We start from the raw sequence: 22,881 nt of genomic DNA, 5'->3' as shown, positions 1-22,881 counted from the left end.
TGGACTAGAAGACCTCCAAGGTCCCTTCCTCCCAGTGCTCTTCTATTCTGTCTTAGTGTCCATGTAGCTCTTGCCACAGCTAACCCCTACATAACAACTGTGAAATAAGACCAGACAAACCAAAAGGATATCATGGCCGGGTTATCTCCCTTAGCCACAAATCCACCGTAGCCAACAAATGCAGGAAATTCCTTAAGTTCATTCAGGAAACCATCCAAGGTCCCTTTCTAAGTCTGGAATCGACCAATTCTCCATCCTCGCAGAAGCCACCAATTTAACATCATGTTTAATGTCACTAAGGAGGATGTGATAACTTCTTCCAGGACTTGAGGGGCTTGAGAGAAGAGGGGGAGGGCAGCCTATTTTCCAAAGCACCAGAAGGCAGGACAAGAAGCAATGGGTGGAAACTAATCCAGGAGAGAAGCAACTTGGAACTAAGGAGAAATTTGTCTGTCTGTCTCTCTGTCTCCCTCCCCCCTCTCTCTGTCTGTCTGTCTCTCTTTCTCTGTCTGTCTCTCCCTGCCTCCCCTGATTCTGTCTGTCTGTCTCTGTCTCTCTTCCTCTCTACCTCTCTGTCTCCCTCCCTCGCTCCCTCTGTCTATCTCTCTTTCTCTGTCTGTCTGCCTCCCTGTCTCCCCTGATTTCTGTCTGTCTGTCTCTGTCTCTCTTCCTCTCTCTCTCTGTCTGTCTGTCTGCCTCTCTCTTTCTCTGTCTGTCTGCCTCCCTGTCTCCCCTGATTCTGTCTGTCTGTCTCTGTTTCCTTCCGTCCCTCTCTCTGTCTCTCTTTCTCTCTGTCTGTCTCTCTGTCTCCCTCCCCCCCGTCTCTCTTTCTCTCTCTCCCTGCCTTCCCTGATTCTGTCTGTCTGTCTGTGTCTCTCTCCCTCTCTCCCTGTCTCTGTCTCCCTCCCTCCCTCCCTCTGTCTATCTGTCTGTCTGTCTCTCTCTCTCTTTCTCTGTCTGTCTGCCTCCCTGTCTCCCCTGATTCTGTCTGTCTGTCTCTGTCTCCTTCCGTCCCTCTCTCTGTCTGTCTCTCTTTCTCTCTCTCTGTCTGTCTGTCTCCCTCCCTCTCTCTCTCTCTGTCTGTCTCTCCCTGCCTCTCCTGATTCTGTCTGTCTGTCTCTGTCTCTCTTCCTCTCTCCCTCTGTCTGTCTCTGTCTCCCTCCCTCCCTCTCTCTGTCTATCTCTGTCTGTCTGTCTCTTTCTCTGTCTGTCTGCCTCCCTGTCTCCCCTCCCTCTGTCTGTCTCTGTCTCCCTTTGTCTGTCTCTCCCCCCTCTCACTGTCTCCCTCCCTACCGCTGTCTGTCTGTCATCTGTCTCCCTGCCTCCCCGATTCTGTCTGTCTCTGTCTCTCTCTCTCTCTCTCTCACACACACACACACACACACACACCAGCTAGTGGAAACCTTCTACCTTTGAATAAAAATGTGTCAGTCAGAAAATATTCTACCCAGATACCTCCTGATTTCCCCCTCTCCCCCGGGACTTTAGGATGCATGAGGATCATAATAAATATCACCTCAACCTAAAATCGCTTTTTTTTTTTAAAAAAAAAAATCTGCATAGTAACTTCCTCTCCGAGAAGCACATATGCGTGGGGGAAGGGGAAACTTCTAATTTGCCCGAAAAGAGGATTGGTATTTTTACAATCACTCATTTGGGGATTTCTGCTTGTTTCCTTTCTGGCATTTATGGTGCCACAGCAAATGTGCGCATGTTATGCCTTGGGCTATCTCAGTTCGTATGCAAAGATGTAGAGACGCCCAAGGGACCAAGAAGGAAGCGGCTGAATTAAAGAGAGATTTGGCTTCTCTTGATCTTGGAGCAAAGGTCTCCAAACTTGGCAAATTTGTGGACTCCAGCTCCCAGAATTCTATGCTGGCTGGGGAATTCTGGGAGTTGAAGTCCAGACATCTTCAAGTGGCCAAGGTTGAGAAACACTGGACTAGATGACCTATAAGGTCCCTTCCACTTATTCTGTTATTCACGCCAGATCCATCAGCCACAGAAGAAACTTATTTCGGGACATAAAGAAACTGAAACGAGAAATTCACGCCAAGAAATAATGGAGGACTCGACATGCGAGTTGTCTTTGGGCATCGGCTGCCTTCACACGATCTCCTCCCCAATTTAGCCAACCACGTTTTGGCGATGCTGATCAGCGCATGGAACGGCACAGAACCCAGCGCCACGTGCAGCCTCACTTCCTCCACCCCGCCGCTTCCGCCCAAGGAGAGCGCACCAATCGGGGAGCCTCGCCTCGCCAACTCGGGCTCTCCATTGGCTAACGTTTCTTCCGCCCGCCTCCGAAAGAGGCGCGGCTTCTGATAGGATGAGGCGGGGACGGCGCTCATTGGCCCCCCGTGCCCTGTCCGCGAGAGCTCGAACGGCGGGCCGTCCATCCTACCGAGGGGGCGGGGCCTGAGGCTGCGCGGATCCCGGATTGGCCAGAGCAGGCCAGCGGGGGCGGGGAAAAGAGCGAAGAGCTCCCTCAGCCTCCCTCTTTTCGGCTCAGGCGGAGACTCGAGCCAGGCGCTGGGAGCGTGAGGTGGTTTTTTTTCGCGCTGCAGCTGAACATCCGGACAACTCCGCCGCCATTATGGTGAAGCTCGCTAAGGTGAGACGCGCGGCCTAGCCTGAGAGGGTGATGGCGGCGGCGGCCTTAAAACAGCCAGGCTATTGAAGGGGCGGGAGGGGGGGTTGACGAGGGCGGGCAACTCCCGCGGCCTTTCGCGCGCGCGCGTGGCGGTTTCTAGGCCTCCCCCGCGCTCAATCCGTGAAAGAAAGCCAAGCGGGGACGAGGATAATTAGAAACGGTTTAAGCCCCCCCCTCTTTTTTTTTCTATTCCTTCCCTCGCGCTTTGAAGCGCCCACGCGCGCTCGGCGGTCGAACGTTCGCCGGTTTCTAGGCACCCCCCCATCGGACCGGCATTGAGAGAGAGAGAGAGAGAGAGAGTGAGCGCGCGCGCCTGCTTGCCGCGAACGGTTTCTAGGCGCCCAGCCTGCCTCGCGCCGCCCGACGTCGCTCCTACTGCGCGCGCGCGCGCAGAGGAAAAAAAAAAAGAAGAGACAGACGAGACCTCCCGTTCCCGGGCGCGCGGGTTTCCCCCACGCGCGCGCACCCGACCACGTGACAGCGACTCCTTTTCCCGAGAGCACGTGAAGGGGGGGGGGCGGGCGGAAAGCCGCGCTTCCTCGTGGATGGGTGGACAGAAGCGGGGTGGCGGGTTCCCACGTGGTGCCTCCGCGTTGCTTTAGCCCGGCTATGTGGATCTCCCCGCCCCACTTGGGGCTTCGGGGGCCCTCCCGATCTGGCCTTAGGCCCGGATGGCTGCCCACGAGGCCTCGAGTGGGAGATTTCTCCGGGCCCAGTTCTCCCCCCCCCTCCTTGGTGTCATAAACGGGCCTTCCAGTGGGGGGGGGGCGCTTATGCACACCCTAACCCAGTGGTTCCCAACTTTTTTTTTTGGCTATGCCCCACCTAAGCACCTCTAAAATTCTGATCTCCCCCCCCCCCCACACACACACTGATATACAATTCCTACTTTGCTCAAAAAGTGAACACTCAGGCGGAGGAAGCCTAAAAGGCCATTGGCTTGGTTTAAACAAGGTTCCAGTTTGCCCCCATTAAGAAATCAAATCCACCCCCCCCTTGTGGGACCTGGGAACCACTGGCCTAACCTTAAGTCAACTTAAAGGGGGGGGGAGTACCCTCGAGGGAGGCTGAATGGTAGGCTTGCCTCGAATTCTGCAATTGAAGCAGGCCCCGGAAAAGGATCCCCCTATCCCTGATCCCTAAAGACCTTTTTCTGAGGTGGTGTGTAAAGCATGTGGTCTGCCACATGTCAGGGTGATAGAATAACAGAGCTGTTGAAGGGGCCTTGGAGGTCTTCTAGTCCAGCCCCCTGTTCAAGCAGGTGATCTACACCACTTCAGCTAAATGATTGTGGTCAACTGCTTCTTAAAAGCCTCTAGGGGTGGAGCACCCACAACTTTTATTGATACTTATTGATCAGTTATACTGATTGATTGTTCTGTCAGGAAATTTCTTCTAAGTTGCTTCTCTCCTTGATTTTCATTGAATATTTTGAGCATTTTGGGATTTGTACTTTAAAACTGAGTGTCTCATGGAACCATTTTGAGATTAAACTTTTTCACACGTCTGCAGTGCATCGTTTTTGTTCTCAACTAAAATTCACAATCCAGTGATTTCTGATCTTTATTTCAGCAGGTTGATTGATACACATGCTGCCAAATAGACACCCAGCCATTTTTCACTAATACTATGAAGCACTTAGATGATTGAAAAAGAAAATAACTTCAGTGGTTTAGATTTTAAGGATGAGGCGGCCCAACAAATTCAAATCATGAAATATCTTTCAAGATAGTATAACAAATAAAACTACCTAATCATTGCACAGTGAAATGCTGATGGAAGACTCATTTATCAACAAATCCAAATACTTACAACTAATTATATGCAATAAATCTACAGGTAGTCTTATCCTGGGATAAACATATTTGCCTTGATTTGTGAAAATCAGTGATGCTGGCTGGAAGTTACAAACCATGGTTGCATATTACACTTAACAGCCATGGGTGATTCACTTTATGGCTGCTGCTGGAATTGACAGTAAGTGGGCCCAGTCACGTTTCGCTTAACTATCACATTGCTTAGCGATGGGAGTTTGCAGTCCCAATTACTCAGTAAGGACTGTAACATCTGGCTAACTGTAGATATTTTAGATCATGTGTGTCCAACCTTTTGGCTTGCTTGGGCCTCATTGAGTCAAGAATTGCCTTGTGCTACCTATAAAATATACACTATATGTATATAAAAATGTAAACTCTACCCAATTTTGTGTGCTTGCAGTTGTCCAGGGTTTCGTGTGGGCCGTGGGCTGGAACCGCCTATTCTAGATGGTGAGAAAAATTAAGACCCCGCGTATTTTTTGTTTCACAGAACGTTAAAAATCAGCCCAAACAAAAGAAAATGACTACCCTTCCCCCAAAGGAAATTGATGACAGTGAAGAAGAAGAGTCATCAGAAGAAGAGGAGAGCAGCGAGGAAGAGGTGAGAACCATTGTGGTGTGGTGTGGTGGTGAAGGTGATGCACTGGGAGCAGAGATCTGAGTTCTGTTTCAGCCTCAGCCATGGAAGTCATTTGGGAGACTCGCTGTGTCTCCCAATTCAATCTTCTGCTCAAGAGGCATTAATGTGACGATAATAAGACAGAGTGCTCTGAACACAACTTTGAGCTCCCAAACGATCTTTGCCTTAAATCACCCATTTCACGTTATATTCGAAACACAGTTGGAATGGAAAGCTGCTCCTGTTTTCATTGTGCCTCCTCCCCATGTAACTTGGAACATATGGAATCTGATAAAAGCACATAGGTAGTTCTCAGGGATCATAAGTGGGGTTGGAAGTCCAGGCATCCACATAGCCTGAAGTAATTTTCCGACTTTTTTTGTGATAGAATAGAATAGAATTTTATTATTTGTATGCCGCCCTTCTCCGGGAGGTCTCAGGGCGGCAAACAATTCAAAGGGGGGAAAAAAGGGGAACATAAAAGACAAAATACAAATAATAAAAGTAGGCAACAGTCGCACAACCATACATGTCGAGAGGGGAGGGAACTCATCACCCCCAGGCCTGCCGGCAAAGCCAGGTTTTGACGGCTTTTCGGAAGGCTTGGAGAGAGGTGAGGGTCCGAATCCCTGCGGGGAGTTCGTTCCAAAGGGCCGGAGCTGCCACAGAGAAGGCCCTCCCCCGGGTAATAGCCAGGTGGCATTGGCTGGTAGACGGAACCCGGAGGAGGCCGACCCTGTGCGATCTAACGGGTCTGTGGGAGGTAATTGGCAGCAGGCGGTCTCTCAAGTACCCAGATGGTCTCAGCCCATTTATTTGCTGGAAATCAGCAAAAGTGCCATAGCTGGCAAAAAGCAAACCAACATAAATCGTCATGTGACCACATGCTTCCACAATGGATAACGGTGGTGGTCACGTGGCGGGGGTGATAGGGGGCTTTCCTAGCCATAAACCCCCATTATGTGACCATTGTAAGTTCACACTGTTGCAAAATGGGGTGTTGTCACTCAAGAACTGCCTGTAAATAAAAATATTCAGTTTATATATGGGCGATGACTCTTCCCCAAATGGGATTATGGCTGCACAGTAGCCTTTTCCTGCTGGGATCTGCTTTTTGACTTAAAAACAACTACTGAAGCTATTTCCTTAGTGGGTTTTAATAGCGATTCCCCTTAACATTGGGGGCTGCTAGGTAGCTCTGCCTATCACAGTCGTGCGTTTCCCCTGCAGATGCTGGCTCCCAAGAAAGCTGCGACCCCAGCAAAAGCAGCTACTCCCAACAAGAAGGCAGCCACTCCCGCGAAGAAGGCGGTAGCCACTCCTGCCAAGAAAGCAGCTGCTCCTCCTCCTCCTGCCAAGAAGACACCAGTCCCTGCCAAAGGGGCCAAAAACGGGAAGAACGCAAAGAAGGAAGAAAGTGAGGAGGAAGAGGATGATGACGAGGAGGACGAGGACGAGGAGGAAGATGATAGTGAGGAAGGTAAATCGGACGGGGTAAACAAGGAGATTGTAAGTGTTGCATATTGCTGTAATAGCAATAGCAGTAGACTTATATACCGCTTCATAGGCCTATCAGGCCTCTCTAAGCGGTTTACAGAGAGTCAGCATATTGCCCCCAACAATCTGGGTCCTCATTTTACCCACCTCGGAAGGATGGAAGGCTGAGTCAACCCTGAGCCGGTGAGATTTGAACCGCTGACCTGCTGATCTAGCAGTAGCCTGCAGTGCTGCATTTAACCACTGCGCCACCTTGGCTCTTTTTATCCAGAGTCCCCTGCAGTTGAGTGGTCAATAGATCCATATACACATATTAAATAAATAAATGATGATACAGATAGTCCTCGACTTTCAACCACCAGGCCAGAATTTCCGTTGCTACGTCAAACATTTGTTAAGTGAGCGAATCCGGCTTTGCCCTTGGCTTTACATGTGGGAGGGTCGCAAAAGGGGATCACGTAACCCCCCAGGGACATGGCAATTGTCGTAAATATGAAACAGTTGAGTGTAAATCGCATGACCACGGTCATAAGTATAAACAAAGTCCCTTTTTCCAGGGCTGTTGTAACTTTGAACGGTCGCTAAACGAGCGGTTGTAAGCCGAGGACTACCTGTATCAATATTCCTTACATTTGGCACTCCCGGGCTACTTGGGCACGTAGAAAGGATCTTCCCCGCTGTACGACTGATCTCAGTAGCGCCCCCCCCCGCCCCCCCGTTTTTTCCTTACTCCCATCATTGCCCCCATCTCGAATGGTATGACTGTTGTGTGTTTTTAAATTATGTATTGTTATGTTTCGTTTTTTATTTTTTGTCTGTACCCCCCCTTCCCCGATTTGAATTGTGAGCCGCCCTGAGTCCCCTTCGGGGGAAAAGGGCGGCATATAAATATAAATGAATGAATGAATGAATTTTCCAAAAGGAGAGTCAATTTATTAAATGTAAGCTGATCGGTTGATTGACTTAAGAACTAATCTAAGTAAACTGCTACAGATGACTCTGAGGAGGAACCTGCTGTGCCGGTGAAGAAAAGGGGAGCCCAAGGACCTCAAAAGAAGCCCACTGCAGCCCCTGTCATCCTGAAGCAACTGGACGAGGACGAAGACGAAGAGGAGGATAGCGAAGATGAAGGTACATCTCCTCGAGGGAAGTGCAGCTTTTACTTAAAAGAGCGAGGTAGCGAAAGCGCAGGGTATAGATCAGAGGTGGGTCGCTCCCAGTTTGGCTCGGATCGGGCGAACCACTAGTGGCGGGAGGCTCCGCCCACCCACCCAGAGGCTTCTCCGCATGCGCCAGAAGCATCACCTGCGCACAAGCGAACCAGTAGTAAAAAAAAAAAAAATGGAAACCCACCACTGGTGTAGATGCCTCCACTCCTTGCAACAAACTCAAGTTCAACTGAGTTGGGTTTAACAAGGAGGAGGGAGAGCAGTTAAACTTAGGAAATTAGCAGAGAGGAAGCAGGCGGGGTTATTGTGAGGAGGGATGTTAGGAAAACATCAGCACAAATGATGAGTTTTGGGACTTAATACTGATCTGGTGATGTCTTCTGCAAGTTCTGATGTGTTGATTCCACTCCTAAGTCCAATTACAGGAGTAGCTCTTAAAAGAGCATTTCTTTTTAATGGTCTGAGTTGAGGGGGATTTTAGAATGGCAGATGACCCTACAGGTAGTCAGTCCTGTGTTGCTACCTTAACCACTCCCATTTTTGCTTCAGCACCTGTGGCAAGAAAGGTGGTACAAAGGGGCAAAACTCAACTTAGCAACAGAAATTGTGGGCTAAATTATGGCCGTAAGTTGAGGGCTTACCTGTACGTTGTTCTGTTTATGGAGATTCCCAGTCATCCACGTCATTGTCCCAAAGGCCTTTTTTTTTTTTCAAGAGGCAAACTGGACTTTTTCCATCGAAGACATTTCGCTTCTCATACAAGAAGCTTCTTCAGCTCTAACTGGATGGTAAGAAATAGAAGGATGTATATTCCTGTAAGCATGTATGGGACGCAGTGGCTAAGATGCTGAGCTTGTCAACCAGAAAGGTCGGCGGTTCAAATCCCCAGCGCCACGTAACAGAGTGAGCTCCCATTATGTGTCCCAGCTTCTGCCAACCTAGCAGTTCGAAAGCACATAAAATTGCAAGTAGAAAATAGGGACCACCTTTGGTGGGAAGGGAACAGTGTTCTGTGAGCCTTAGGCGTTGAGTCATGCTGGCCACATGACCACGGAGACGTCTTTGGCTGGCTCTTCGGCTTTGAAACGGAAATGCGCATCTCCCCCTAGAGTCAGGAACGACTAGCACATATGCGCAAGGGGAACCTTCACCTTTACTAAGTACAAAAAAGTATAAATCCTTCCATTCCCCACCATCCAATCAGAGTTGAAGAAGCTTGGATAAGAAGGAAAACATCTTCAATGGAGAACCCGAAAGTCCAGTTGCCTCTTGAAAAAAAACACCTTTGGGACTTGCCTCTTTACATTGATTAGGACTAGTAGAGCATTTTCAGTAGAGGAGGGGGGGAGGTTAGTCCGAAGATGCCAGGGAGATGAAGAGAAGGTGGTTCTTGGGAGTTTGTCTTGGGCCAACACCTTCGGACCGCGGGAGTGACTCAGGGTGGCTCTCCTGTTACGGCTTTAGAGTCCGAAGATGAGCCCATGGAAATCACTCCGGCAAAAGGAAAGAAAGCTGTTCCGGCTAAAGCAACCCCTGCCAAGGCAGCCGCAGCAAAGGAGGATTCGGAGGAAGAAGATGAAGACTCCGAGGAGGAGGAGGACGAGGAGGAGGAAGGGGATGAAGAGGAAGACGACGAGGATGACGACGAGGATGAAGGTGAGTTAACCTGTTCCGCTGCTCTTGCATTAGGCCCAAGGTGGGTTCACTTTTCACCGTAGGGTCCCAAAGCTGGAAATGATGACTTCTCGCTGAACTGATGTGGTGCAAAATCACACATGAGCAAATCCTCAAGATAGTCAAGTCCTGATCCAGCGTTAACTTTGGGGCACTCTTTTGTCTCGCAGTCTTTTTCCCCCCCTGTATATGCATATTTTTTTTAAAATCTGTTTCCCCTTTTACTCCCCAGACGCTCTTCCCGGAAAACGCAAGAAGGAATTAGCCAAGCAAAAAGGTGGCCCAGATGCCAAGAAGAAGAAAACGGAAGGTGAAGGCAAGGCCTCCCAACAAAATTGCTAATAATTACTTCTCTCGCCACGTCTCCTAACTTGGCTTCGAATAATTTAATCATCCAATACTGAAAATTTCAAATAGGTGATAAGATAGTTTAAGTTCAGGAACAGCGATTAGATTTTAGGCTTATATATACTGCCCCGTAGCCCTTTACAGCAGTGTTTCTCAACCTTGGCAACTTGAAGACATCCGGACTTCAACTCCCAGAATTCCCCAGCCAGCGAATGCTGGCTGGGGAATTCTGGGAGTTGAAGTCCGGACGTCTTCAAGTTGCCAAGGTTGAGAAACACTGCTTTACAGCACTCTCTGGGCAGCTTACAGTGGAAAAGCATCATTTGCTTATTGTCCCCAACAATCCTCATTCCACCGACCTCGGATGGTTGGAACCTTAAGCCCCATCAGGATCAAACTCCGGGCAGTGGGCAGAGTCAACCTGCAACACTGCACTATGACCCCTGCGCCATCAGGGCTCCTGTAAAGGTAGCAGGGCGAAGCCAATCATTAAGATCTCGTTAGTCTGCCCCCAGAATATGAATTACTATCTCTAACCTGTGAGCCACGGCCCATTACCAAGCCACAGCCTATTTGCAACTGGGCCACGTGAGTGATTGTTGCGTGCCCGCAGATCCCTACTCACATTGTGGGGACTCGGGGGTCCCACTTGTGCGAGCGTTGCGGGCACTCGCACAAAGCAACAGGGCCTCGCACACGTACTTGTCCTTTCCAGAAAACCATCCCCTCCCTCCCCCCTGCTCCGGCCACCAAGACCAGAAAGGTTGGGGAGTTCTGCCTTAAGAGGATAATCCAGGTAGTCCTTAAATTACTACAGTTCATTTGGTGACTGTTTGAAGTTATAACAACACTGGAAAAAGGGACTTATGGCCATTTTTCACATTTATGACCATAGCAGCATCCCCAGGGGACACGTGATTTGCATTCAGAGGCTTGGCAACTGACTCACACTTACGATGGTAGAGAGCCGAGGTGGCGCAGTGGTTAAATGCAGCACTGCAGGCTACTTCAGCTGACTGCAGTTCTGCAGTTCGGCTGTTCAAATCTCACCGGCTCAGGGTTGACTCAGCCTTCCATCCTTCCGAGGTGGGTAAAATGAGGACCCGGATTGTTGTTGGGGGCGATATGCTGACTCTGTAAACCGCTTAGAGAGGGCTGAAAGCCCTATGAAGCGGTATATAAGTCTTAACTGCTACTGTCTGGGGGGGTGGGGGGGTCATGTGCTCCCCTTTGGTGACCTTTTGACAAGCAGAAATAGTTGGGAAGCAGATTCACTTAACAACTGCAATGAATTCACTTAATAAATGTGGAAAGAAAAGTCGTAAAATGGGTCAAAATCACTCATTCTGGTCTCGGATACAGTGGTAAGTTGAGGACTACCAATAGTTCTGCATTACTATCCTACTTTTCCCAAAAATTGCAATTGAATGTATAAGAGAGGCCTAAGTAGCAAGGAACTGAGGGTTAGGTGGTTGTTGTTTTTTAACTTTCCGTGCATCTTTCCACCAGCACTTCCTGCTGATCCTGGGAATAATTTACCAGATGTCTTAAATCTCTCCTTTTCCTTTGCAGAGGCTGCCTTCTCTCTCTTTATGAGTAATCTCAATGCAAGCAAGAACTTCGAAGAGCTCAAGGCTGCCATCAGAGATTTCTTTGCCAAAAAGGACCTTCAAGTCCAAGAAGTCAGAATTGGCAATTCAAAGTAAGAACTTCACTAGGTTGGAAATATGAGGCGAGGGGGGAGGAAAGGGAGATTTTTCTTTCTAAAAAATATATATAAAAGAATTTAACTTTAAAGCTACTTTCCCAACCTCGTGGATCCTAGAAAGAGGGGATCGTACCTTGGGATTTGTAGACATTCAATTGCTGAATGAAAAATTGTTTATATATTTGTAAAAGCCACAAACTTTATGGGAGATGGCTAATCCAAGCCGAAAATAAGATGGCAGCTTACCAAAGAGTACAAAACTAATAAAAACGAGAAATGTGTTGGGACTGGGTTAGAGGTGAAAATGGACCTACAGTTATAGTTGATTGTAAACTGAACATGAGTGAATGGTACATTAATGGCTGCTTTCAAAGGCTAATACAGTTTAGGCTGTATCCATAAAACACACCTCCCAAATAATGAGAAATAATGATTTCATTATATTCTGCAGACGGCCAGAATCATAGAATCCTAAGGCTGGAAGGGATCCTGGAGGTCTTCTAGTCCAGCCCCTGCCCAAGGCGGGAGTCCTTATACCATCCTGGCCAAATGATCGCTCAGTCTTTTCTTGAAAACCTTCAGCAATGGAATGCCCAACAACTCTTGGGAGGCAAACTGTCCCATTCTCACTTGTTAGAAAATTCCTCTTTAGTTCCAGGTAGCATCTGATGAGTTTTCACCCATTGCTTCTTGACCTGCCCTTGGGTGCTTTGGAGAATAAATCAACCACTACTTCTCTGTGACAGCCATGCGAGCACTAGAAGAGAGCGATCATGTATTGTCCCCCCCTCCCTCATTCCTTGTTAGAGCAGACATATCTTCCTTAGCTGTTCATCACATGGTTTAGCCTCCAGATTCCTGATCATCTTTGTTTCATTTCTCTGTACTCTCCCTAGAGCTTCAGCATCTTTTTTGTATGGTACAGTCCTGGGGCCTCATTGCAAATTTGTCTTTCATAATTGGGATGTTTCTGTGTTTATACAGATGCTATGTCCCTTTTGAAAGTGTCTCGCTTGTTGATGGGGTAATCTGGGAATGGAGCTTTGAGTAAAGGAGCAGGCATTGAACAAATGAGTGGGCCAATGAGAGAGCCATCCTGTAGCCCCACCACCACCACTTGTGTACAAGAGACAATAAATGACGCTGCATGTTATGGCAAAGCTGCTAAGATAATCTTGGTTTGATTGCTCTCCCGAGTTTATGAATTAATGTGTGTACCTTACAGTCTCTTGAATCCTGCCAGCATTCAGATTTAGGAATACTGTTTTAAATGCTATGAGCTTCTATTAATGATAACAATAGCACTTAGACTTACATACTGCTTTACAGCCCTCTCTAAGCGGTTTACAGAGTCAGCCTCTCCCCCCCCCCCCCCCCCAACAATCTGGCTCCGCATTTTACCCACCTCAGAAGGACGGAAGGCTGAGGCAACCTTGTGCCTTGGTGAGATTTGACCGGCCAAAATTGCAGGCAGCCGGCAGTCAGCAGAAGTGGCCTGCAAGTACTGCACTCTAACCACTGCGCCACCACGGCTCATCATAGCATTCTGAAGGCTTCCTGATTTAGCAGTATGAATACATGAGTACATGTTTTGCCTCGACAAGCCTCAAGGACTTTTTCACAAAATTTCCGAGCTGATTGCTTTACTTGGTTTGAATGGCTGCTCAGGAATTGCATTTCGCTGCATTTCAGAAGGCAAAAAACAATTCCACTTGGATCTGCTTGGTTTAGTTTTGGTGGGTTCATGCTTGCATTCTGCCCAATCTCTTGTGTGCCCCTTTTGTGGAGATGGGGTACATTTAGAAGTGTATGGTCTGGTAAGATACAGTAGGTATGTGGGTATGTGTATATTGTGGGGTGTAGGTGCATATTGTGGCCTGGTGAAGATTTTTTGTGTCTTATCTCTTTAGCACTTCAAGTAATTAATAGACCATTTCAAACAACAAGAATGATGCAACTAAATAACAAAAGGGAGGGGGGGGAGTCATCTCAGTAAAGATCCAGCTATAAGACTGAAAATTTTTCCTCTTGTCATGCAGGAAGTTTGGCTATGTAGATTTCTCCTCTGAAGCCGAACTGGATAAAGCCCTCAAATTAAATGGGAAAAAACTGATGGGCCTGGAAACGAAACTAGAAAAAGCAAAGAGTAAAGAGAGCCTGTGGGAGAATAAAAAAGGTGAGTAATATTAGACTTCCACATGTTTTGTTTGGCAGCACTTTATATATACGCCATGTCCCTGACGCAGCAATTAAGGCTATAGTAATTAAGGCATCAGGTGAAAAACTGGGAGAAGGTGAGTTCTAGTCTTACCTTGGTCGCTGGATGACCTTAAAGCCAATCACATTCTAGGGGGGAGAGGAGGAGGAGGAGGGAGGCAAGGGCAACCACTTCTTACAAAATGTTGTCAAGGTAACTGCAGGGCCGTCCGGGCAGTTGCTAACAGGCAAACACCAAAGGTGTGTCTACAACTGAAAGACATACACGTAAGGCTAGTTAACTATTCAGTATTCCTCCAAAAGCTTTTTATGAAAGCAGGTCCTCCCCTCGTGTGCCAGATTAGAGCTGAAGTTCAACTCTTAAAAAGACCAGGAAAATATATTCACCAGGCCGGAAAATTTATCTTTCCAGCCCAGTGATGCCTATTCTGATAGCCACTAGGCCTTGAAGAACTCCATGGGTGTCCAGCTGAAGTCTCTGTATGGTTGTGGGGCCAGGTTTTTCCTCTTAATCAGTTGCGCTTTTGATTGGCTGGTTGGCCAGCAGTGTGCAAGTGAAATTGTGTAATACGTGGGTGTGTGTGTGTGTTTTTTTCTCCTAGAGAGAGAAGCCAGGACCATTTTCGTGAAGAACCTTGCTTACAGTGTCACCCAGGAGGAGCTGCATGCCGCATTTGAGGAAGCCGTCGAGGTCAGGCTGGTGTCCAAGGATGGGAATAGCAAAGGGTACGTTGCTCTGAAGAACCCCAGTAGAGTTTTTATCTCTTTGCAATAAGATTTGTGCCGCTTTCCCTTTTTAAAGGGATTCTGTCGTTGTAATCGCATCCCTGTAACAAAGAAAGTCTTTGTTTTTTAAAATCTCCCGTGTAGATGTCATTCTATTTTGAAGTCCTTGTGCCTATTCGGCTAAAGCAGTGTTTCTCAACCTTGGCAACTTGAAGATGTCTGGATTGCAACTCCCAGAATTCCCCAGCCAGCGAATGCTGGCTGGGGAATTCTGGGAGTTGAAGTCCAGACATCTTCAAGTTGCCAAGGTTGAGAAACACTGGGCTAAAGATTAACTCTGCAAAAAACAAGCTAGGAGAGAAACAGCACCACCGGCAAATTTAACTAGTCATGAATTTGTACCAAAATGAACATTTATTTATTTAGCATATGACATAGAGCACACATATAGCAGTAATAAAATTATATGGAACAATCAGATTATAATAAAGTACATTTATGATAGAAATATGTACCTCAGTGTTGTAAGGTTTGGAGAATTCAAGGAATTATATATTAGTTATACGTTACATTTTAAAATATGTTGATTTGTAAGTGTTCTATATATTCAGATCTAGGCCAAAATGAAAAAAAAAGTGCAGGGGAAACAACCCCCCCCCCCCAAAAAAAATATTACCCTATTGGTTGAATTAGTTAATAAAAGCCAAACCTGAAGGAATGGAGTGAATTAACAGCTTCTCTGGGAAGCTAGCTAGGAATACAGATAGTCCTTGACTTATAACAGTACGCTTAGTGACCAAGTTTTACAACGGCAGTGGGAAAAAGGGACTTTTTCATACTTGCAACCGCTGCAGCTTTCCCGTGACCGTGTGATCAAAATTCAGATGCTTGGCAACTCACTCATACCTATGACGGTTGCGGTGTCCCCTTTTGCGACCTTCCAAGAAGCAGTCAGTGGGGAAGCCGGATTCACTGAACGACCGTGTTACTAACTTGACAGTTGTGATGATTCACTTAACAACAGTGGCAAGGGAGGTCACGAAAGGAGGCAAAATTCCCTTAACGGATGTCTCACTTAGCTACAGGAATTTTTGGGCTCGGCTGTGGTCGCAAGCCGAGGACGAGCGGTATGAGAAGCCAAGCAGCCTGTCCGAACGGCTTCTCAAACAAACCTTGGGCAAAAGCCGTAACGTGGCTCCCTCCTTTCATTCCAGGATTGCCTACATCGAATTCAAAAGCGAGGCCGATGCGGAGAAAGCTCTGGAGAAGCAGGGGATGGAGATTGACGGCCGTCCCATTGTCCTTGACTACGTAGGTGAAAAGAGCCAGCAGGATAGCAGGAAACCCGGCAAGGGAGCCCCCTCAGGTAAGCTCCCAGGTGGATCCACTTGGGGTGACGAAAACCGTCTCTCTGCTGCAGAGAGGCCTCCAGAATTAACCAGGCATGGAGACGTTTTTGTTCTCATTAACACAAGGAGACCTCTTGGTTTAGCAACAGCACTTAAGACTTAAATTCCGTTTCATGGTGCTTTTACCGCCCTCTCTAAGTGGTTTACAGAGTCAGCCTCTTGCCCCCACAATCTGGGTCCTCGTTTTACCCACCTTCGGAAAGATGGAAGGCCCAGTCAACCTTGAGCCGGTCAGGATCGAACTGCTGGTAGTTGGCGGTCAGCAGATTAGCCTGCAGTACTGCATATCGATTCACTGTACAGTCAGTCCTCATTTAGCAACCGTTCACAGTTTCAACCACGATGGAAAAAAATCCATCCTTCCAGTTCTTGCATTTACCGTATTTTTCAAAGTATAAGACACACCAAGGTTTTGAAGAGGCAAATTTAAAAAAAAAAAGTTTTTGCACTCTGCAAACCTCCCAAAAATGGCCCGTTTTTCACAAAAACAGGCCCGTTTCCCCCCACAAAAAGACATAAATAGCCTTTAGGGGACTTGCAGAGTGCTCCCCCCAAAACGAGCAAAAACTGGCCCATTTTTTGTCAAAAAAAAATGCATGCATAGACTTTAGGAGGCTTTTAGAGCAAGGCTCGTTTTTCACTCATGTCTGCCCTCCCCAGCCCTCAGGAGCTCTCTGGAAGCCTCCTAAAGGCTCTGCATGGCCATTTTTGCGAAGGGGGTGGGGTTTCGGGAGGCAAAAAATGCTGTATTCAATGTATAAGACGCACCCAGATTTTCAGACTCTTTTTTTGAGGGAAAAAAGGTGCGTCTTATACTCCAAAGAATTCAGTAAACCTTTGCAAGTCTAATGCCAAAGTAAGATCAAAATGAGCCCCAGTAGTTAAGCTGCAGAACAGCAACCAAACTCAAGAGTTTGAGCCTGACCGGCTCAAGGTTGACTCAGCCTTCCATCCTTCTCAGGTCGGTAAACTGAGGACCCAGATTGTTGGGGGCAAGATGCAAAAAATGCTTCTGCGTTGTTTAACCTTAACCCAGAGAAATCTGTAAAGCGTACATAAGCCTGAGTGCTAGTGCTAAAAAAGCAGGGGTGGTTTCACTTAGTGACCACTTGAGGAACAACCGGGTCGCCATTGCAGTTGTGTCTGAAGCGAAGATTGCCTGTGTTCATTCTCAATTGGACGTGTGGGTTTTTGCACAGGGGGAGAATCCAAAACGCTGGTGGTGAACAATCTGTCTTACGATGCGACCGAGGAAAGCCTCCAGGAGGTCTTTGAGAAAGCTTCGGCCATCAGGATTCCCCAGAACAACCAGGGACGGCCCAAGGGGTGAGTAGGAGCCGAGATGAGCTGCCGCCCCCCCCAGGCGGAAGGGAGGGGCTGTCCATAGAGGGGAGGGGAGGTTCCTCTGGTGACCCCCTGCCTCTCTTGGGACAGGTATGCCTTCGTCGACTTCGCCACCGCTGAGGAGGCAAAGGAAGCCATGAACTCCTGCAACAACACAGAGATCGAAGGCCGCACAATCAGACTAGAATTCAGCAACTCAATACCAACGTTAAAGGAGGCTTCAGTCGTAAGTAAAACCCTGCTTAACCCACCTGGAGCATGAAAGGGGGGCCCTTCATTTCTCTCCGGGCCGGTGCTGATTATAGATGCACGCTGGCTTAAAAGAGACTGAAGAAGGTTGGTTCTCCCACAGTTCAAGTCCCACTGCCTGTCCTCCCCCCAGGTCTCTGGAGGCAGGTAGTTAACCGTCCGGTCGATCAAATGCCCCAGGGGTCTGGGACAGCATCGTCCTCAGCCCCTGGCCTTTCTAAACATTGATAACAGATTAACAGCGTTGGAAAGGACCTTGGAAGTTATCTAGTCCAACCCCCCACCCAAGCAGGAGACCCTACACCATTTCTGACCGATGGCAGCCCAGTCTCCTCTCAGAGCTTCCAGTGATGAAGCTCCCACGACTTCTGAAGGCAACTTTGGTTCCATTGGTGCCACAAAATGTCTCCTTATTTCCAGGTTGAATCTCTCCTTGATCAGTTTCCATTCATTCTTCCTTCTCTGGCCTTCAGGGGCTTTGGAGAATAGCCTGACGCCCTCCTCTCTGTGGCAGCCCCTCAGATATTGGAAGATGCTCACATGTCTCCCCTGGTCCTTCTCTTCACTAGATTAGCCATGTCTCTTTTCTTTTTTATTATTTTTTCCTTCCTTCCCTCCTCCTATCCTCCTTTCCTTCCATCCCTCCCTCCCTTCCACTTTCTTTTTCTTTCTATTTCTTGTCCTTTGGAGAATAGCTTGACCTCTTCCTCTCTGTGGCAGCCCCTCAAATGTTGGAAGATGCTCACATGTCTCCCCTGGTCCTTCTCTTCACTAGACTAGCCAGGCCCAGTTCCTGTACCCGTTCTTCGTATTTTTTAGCCTCCAGTCCCCTCATTGTCCTGGTTGCTCCTCTCTGCACTCCTTTTACAGAGTCTCAGCATCTTTTTGATAGTGTGACATGCCAGAGGAGACGTTCCATCCCCATCGGACATCCCCGCTCCCAGCCTCTCCTCTAAACTGGGCTCCGATGGGGCCTTGGCCCAGGGCTCCTTTTACCTTCCTTTCACCAGTACTGATTCCCGGCATTTCCTCCTGTCATTCAGAGCAAAGCAAAACCCTGTTTGTCAAAGGGCTGTCAGAGGAAACCACCGAAGAGACATTGAGAGAATCCTTCGACAGCTGCATCGGGGCCAGAATAGTGACCGACAGGGACACCGGCTCCTCCAAAGGGTAGGTGCAGCGGGACACGCGAGGCGGGCGGGGGACACGTGACGCCAACCGCTAGCTGCCCTCAACCAAGAGGCCTTCTCCATTCCGACTTAAAAGCCAGAAACGGCTTTTCCTTCTCAATGAGCTCCGTCCTGCCGTGCACTCAGTGGCAGGCCATGGATTCGCACGAGAAGAAGAGTAAAGCCCCCCAGCCCTGACACCCCCCCGAGTCTCTCCAACTCCTTTGGGTGAATTGACTGTCATGGCTGCGGGACAATGCACAGCTTGGCAGGAGGGAAACTCTTAGGGATTTTGGCCCACAATCCTGGGTCTGGCTGGGCCCCTGAGCTCCAATAAAGCTCCCACCTCCCCCCGTGATTCCTTTCTGGGGAGAACTCGGTTACAGGTAGTTCTCGACTTAATGGCCGCAATCGAGCCCAACCTTTATGTTGCCTTTAAGTGAGAAATTTGGCTTGACCCATTTTACGACTTTGCTTGCCCCGTTTTGTAAGTGAATCACTGCTGCGGTTGTTAAGTGAATAATACCGTTTGTTAAATGATTTCTGGTTGCCCCGTTGACTTTCCTTGTCAGAAGGTCTCAAAAAGGAATCATGTGACTCCCAAGGACACTGCGACGGTCAGAAATATGGACCCGTTGTCAAGTCCAGGACTTCCCCTACAGGAAATCCTCGACTTAACGTTTCATTTAGTGTCCATTCGAAGTTAACAATGGCACTGGAAAAAGTGACTTGTGACCATTTTTTCCACACTTAAGACCATTGCAACAACCCCAAGAACAGGTGATCAAAATTCGGATCCTTGGCCACCAACTCATTTATGACGGTTTCAATCTCCCGGCCTCACGTGGTCCCCTTTTGTGACCGTCCGACAAGCAGAATCAATGGGGAAGCCTTTCATAGCCATGTTACTAAAAGCCCTACGGGAAGAAAGGTCATAAAATGAGGGAAAACTCACTGAAATATTTCACAATAGAAATGCTGGGCTCAATTGTGGCCGTAAGACGAGGATTACCAGCAGTCGCATTGCTGTTCTAGTTGGTCTCCATGGGTTCCTGGCCTTCAGGACAACAATTGAAGAACAACAACAACTTGCCCTCTCAGGGGTGTGTGTGTGTGTGTGTGTGTCTGTTTCCTGCCCTGACTTGACCCTCCCTCTCTCTCTCTCTCTCTCTCTCTCTCTCAGCTTTGGCTTTGTGGACTTCAGCTCCACCGAAGATGCCAAAGCCGCCAAGGAAGCCATGGAGGACGGAGAGATCGATGGCAACAAAGTGACCCTCGATTTTGCCAAGCCCAAGGGGGCCACTCCCCGCGGGGGAGGCGGCGGAGGAGGAGGCTTCGGCCGGGGCAGCAGAGGCGGACGCGGTGGCAGAGGAGGCTTCGGGGGCCGGGGAGGAGGCAGAGGCTTCGGAGGTGAGTATCCTTCACTCTTGCGCGATTCAGTGATACGTAGCTACCCTCGACATGTATTCATTCATTCAGCGACCGTTTGAAGTTACAGCGGTCCCGAAAAGAACGACGGACAACCAGTCCTCGCACTTCCCCAACTGTCGCACCATCCCCGTGATCACATGAACAAAATTGGGTCGTTTGGCTGCCGGCCTGTGCTTACGACCGTTGCAGCATCCTGGGTTAGTGGCCACCATTTGCGACCTCCCCCAGCTGCCCTCCAACAAGCTCCACGGGGGAAGCTGTATTCACTTTAATAGACTTCATGGTTCACTTTAATAATTGCAGTGACCCACTTAACAACCGTGGCTGTTAGATTCAACGGATAGTTAGGACTGCAGAGGGGGGGGGAAACAATTGTGATCGCCTGCCTTCCACCGAGGACAAAAGGAGGACAGAGAAAATATCTACGGATCCCCTCGCACTCAGGACATAAAACTCTTTCAGCTCCTCCCCTCTGGACTCCTCCGCTGTACGCACCTCACACCACAACAACTAGACACAGGGAGAGTTTTTTTCCCTTGGAGCCGTCACTGCTGAACGCCTAATTCCCACAGCTCTTGCCTTACCCTCTCCCTTAGGATATCTACTCGTGTAGTAGAGCCGTGTTGTTATCCTTCTCATCTTTCCTATTAATTTTCTTCCTACTGGTCCCTTATGATTATATCACTTGTTTGTATCTACACTGAGAGCTTCTTCACTGGAGACAAATTCCTTGTGTGTCCAATCGAGGCCCATAAAGAATATTCAACATACTATTCTTTTCTATTTCTATTTTCTGTCCTTTGTGTTCTATGCTTTCGTTTCCATTCTTTCATTTCTCTTACGGTTTGTTCTGTTCTGTTTGTTCTTTTCTGGTTATCCTGTTCTATTCTTTCTATTTGTTCTGTTCTATGCTTTCTGTTCTGTTTCTCCTGTTCTTTCTATTTCTTTTCATTCTATTTATGCTTTCTGTTCTATTTCGCTTCTATTCTATTCATACTCTATGCTTTCTGTTCTTTCATTTCTATTATTTCTATTCTGTTCTTTCTGGTCTAATCTACATTCTAATGGGTCACAATTCTCTTTTAACACCCACTTTGCTCAGCAACAGAAATCTTGGTCCCAATCGTGGTCCTGATTCGAGCACCACCTGTAGCTTTGAAGGTTGTCCAAAATTTAACCCGCCCTCCTTTCTTCCTTCCTTCCTTCGTCCTTCCAGGCAGAGGCGGTGGCTTCAGGGGAGGCCGAGGAGGAGGCGGTGACCACAAACCACAAGGGAAAAAGATCAAGTTTGACGACTGAAGGCGGCGTGCGCGTTCCTTTGCATCCGAAAGGACTCTGGGTTTTAATTGGGTCACCTTGAAATGACAGAGCCTTCCGAGGACATTCCAAGAACACGCCACAGTCCCCGGGGGGCTCCTCCGGGGGCTCCCCTCCACGAAGAAAACAGCCAATCGACTGCCTGTGGCCGCCGCGCATAAGAACTTTTTAAAAAGCAACAAGAAATGTGGGAGTTGACCCTGTGTCCATGTATTTCCCCCCCCCTGAATTTATAACGTTTTACCCATGTACAAAAATTTAACTTCCTTATACATTTCTGTAGGCTTTTTCTTGGTTTTTTTCCCCCCCCTCCCTCCCTTGCTGTAAAAATGCAAAAATGTTTTATCATTTGTGTCTCGGCAAACTGTCTAGGACAGATTAAAGGGCCTAAATGGAGTCTGGTGTGTGTTTGTCTCCTGGGCTCAAGCATCTTGGGCAATTTTAAAGCCACTGGCGCGGTGCAATTGTGCTATGCCTACCTCGGATTTACTCAGACATTTGGCTCCAACAAAGGAAGAGAGTTGTAGCACAGGGTTGACAGGAGGGTGGGGGTGTCCTTGGTGCTCTCTGAGCTTGGTGGTTTTCTTGCAGACCTTTCATTACCCAACTAGGTAACGTCATCAGGGCTAGAAAGGATGGGGATTTGCAAAGAGGAGGAGGAGAGAGAACCTGGTGGGCTTGTGGCTTTTTTGCAGACGTTTCATTACCCAACTAGGTAACACGTTCATACTGGCGTGACATTACCTAGTTTGCGTAATGAAACACCTAGAACAGTGTTTCTCAACCTTGGCGACTTTAAGTCCTGTGGACTTAAGTCCTGAAGTCCACAGGACTTAAAGTCGCCAAGGTTGAGAAACACTGACCTAGAAAACTTCTCCATGGACATTTAACCAGGCCCTTTGGGATGAAGACCCTTGAACGGGGTGGGAATGTGAATGGATTTCTAGAGAAAAATTACAGACTAAAGGAACTATTAGCACTACTTGGGTGCCCCCCCCCCCCCCCCCCCCCCAGGACACAGATCAACCTCCAAGTGGCCTCAAGGGCCCTCTGGAAAGGATGCAAACGACCAGCTGCCTGCAAGGAGCATCCATCCTTCCGTTCCCTTCCAGCTGGCCAGAGCTGAAGAATCAAAACATCTTCAGAGGAAAAGCAGAAGCTCCAGTTGCTTCCTAAGAAAGGACAACCGAGACCTGATGGACCGAGATCCTCCTAAAAGTCCAAGGACCTCTTCAGATATATTCGTCTCGACCAGAGAATAACAGAAAAACAGCTTTCAAGATTGCGAGTACCTTATAATGCATCTGTGCATTATAAGTAGTCCTTGACTTCACAACAGTCCGTTAGCGACCGTTCAAAATTGCAATGGCACCCAAAGAAGCAACGTGGCCATTTTTCACACGACGGTTGCATTATCCCCCATAGTTGCGTGATCAAGATCCCGTCATTTTGGCAACTGGCTCATATTTTTGACTTGCAGTATCCTGACGAGCAAAAGTTGATGGGGAAGCCGGATTTTTCTTTTGACAACCGG

General features: G+C 48.2%; 1 protein-coding gene and 2 non-coding genes across 3 annotated transcripts; all 3 read left to right on the top strand.

Moving 5' to 3' along the window:
* Nucleotides 1-2,471: 2,471 nt before the first annotated feature.
* LOC148043432 (nucleolin-like) lies at nucleotides 2,472-21,743 on the top strand. The gene is given in 16 exon segments (XM_087725067.1): nucleotides 2,472-2,614; nucleotides 4,961-5,071; nucleotides 6,320-6,569; nucleotides 7,580-7,717; nucleotides 9,220-9,411; nucleotides 9,662-9,739; nucleotides 11,350-11,479; nucleotides 13,525-13,661; nucleotides 14,305-14,428; nucleotides 15,643-15,794; nucleotides 17,037-17,163; nucleotides 17,272-17,375; nucleotides 17,378-17,407; nucleotides 18,474-18,600; nucleotides 19,783-20,009; nucleotides 21,247-21,743. Coding segments are annotated over 16 exon segments (2,028 nt in total). The 5' UTR covers nucleotides 2,472-2,596; the 3' UTR covers nucleotides 21,330-21,743.
* LOC148043434 (small nucleolar RNA SNORD82) lies at nucleotides 8,088-8,153 on the top strand. The gene has a single exon (XR_015698109.1). It is a non-coding gene; the product is annotated as a small nucleolar RNA SNORD82 (small nucleolar RNA).
* On the top strand, nucleotides 9,485-9,567 carry LOC148043433 (small nucleolar RNA SNORD20). The gene has a single exon (XR_015698111.1). It is a non-coding gene; the product is annotated as a small nucleolar RNA SNORD20 (small nucleolar RNA).
* Nucleotides 21,744-22,881: the final 1,138 nt, after the last annotated feature.

Source organism: Thamnophis sirtalis, unplaced genomic scaffold (assembly GCF_051295495.1).
Source record: "Thamnophis sirtalis isolate CommonGarterSnake01/CBP01778 unplaced genomic scaffold, rThaSir2_p1.2 scaffold_11, whole genome shotgun sequence".
In the NCBI taxonomy this organism is placed as follows: domain Eukaryota; kingdom Metazoa; phylum Chordata; class Lepidosauria; order Squamata; family Natricidae; genus Thamnophis; species Thamnophis sirtalis.
This window is presented reverse-complemented; position numbering and strand designations above follow the sequence as displayed.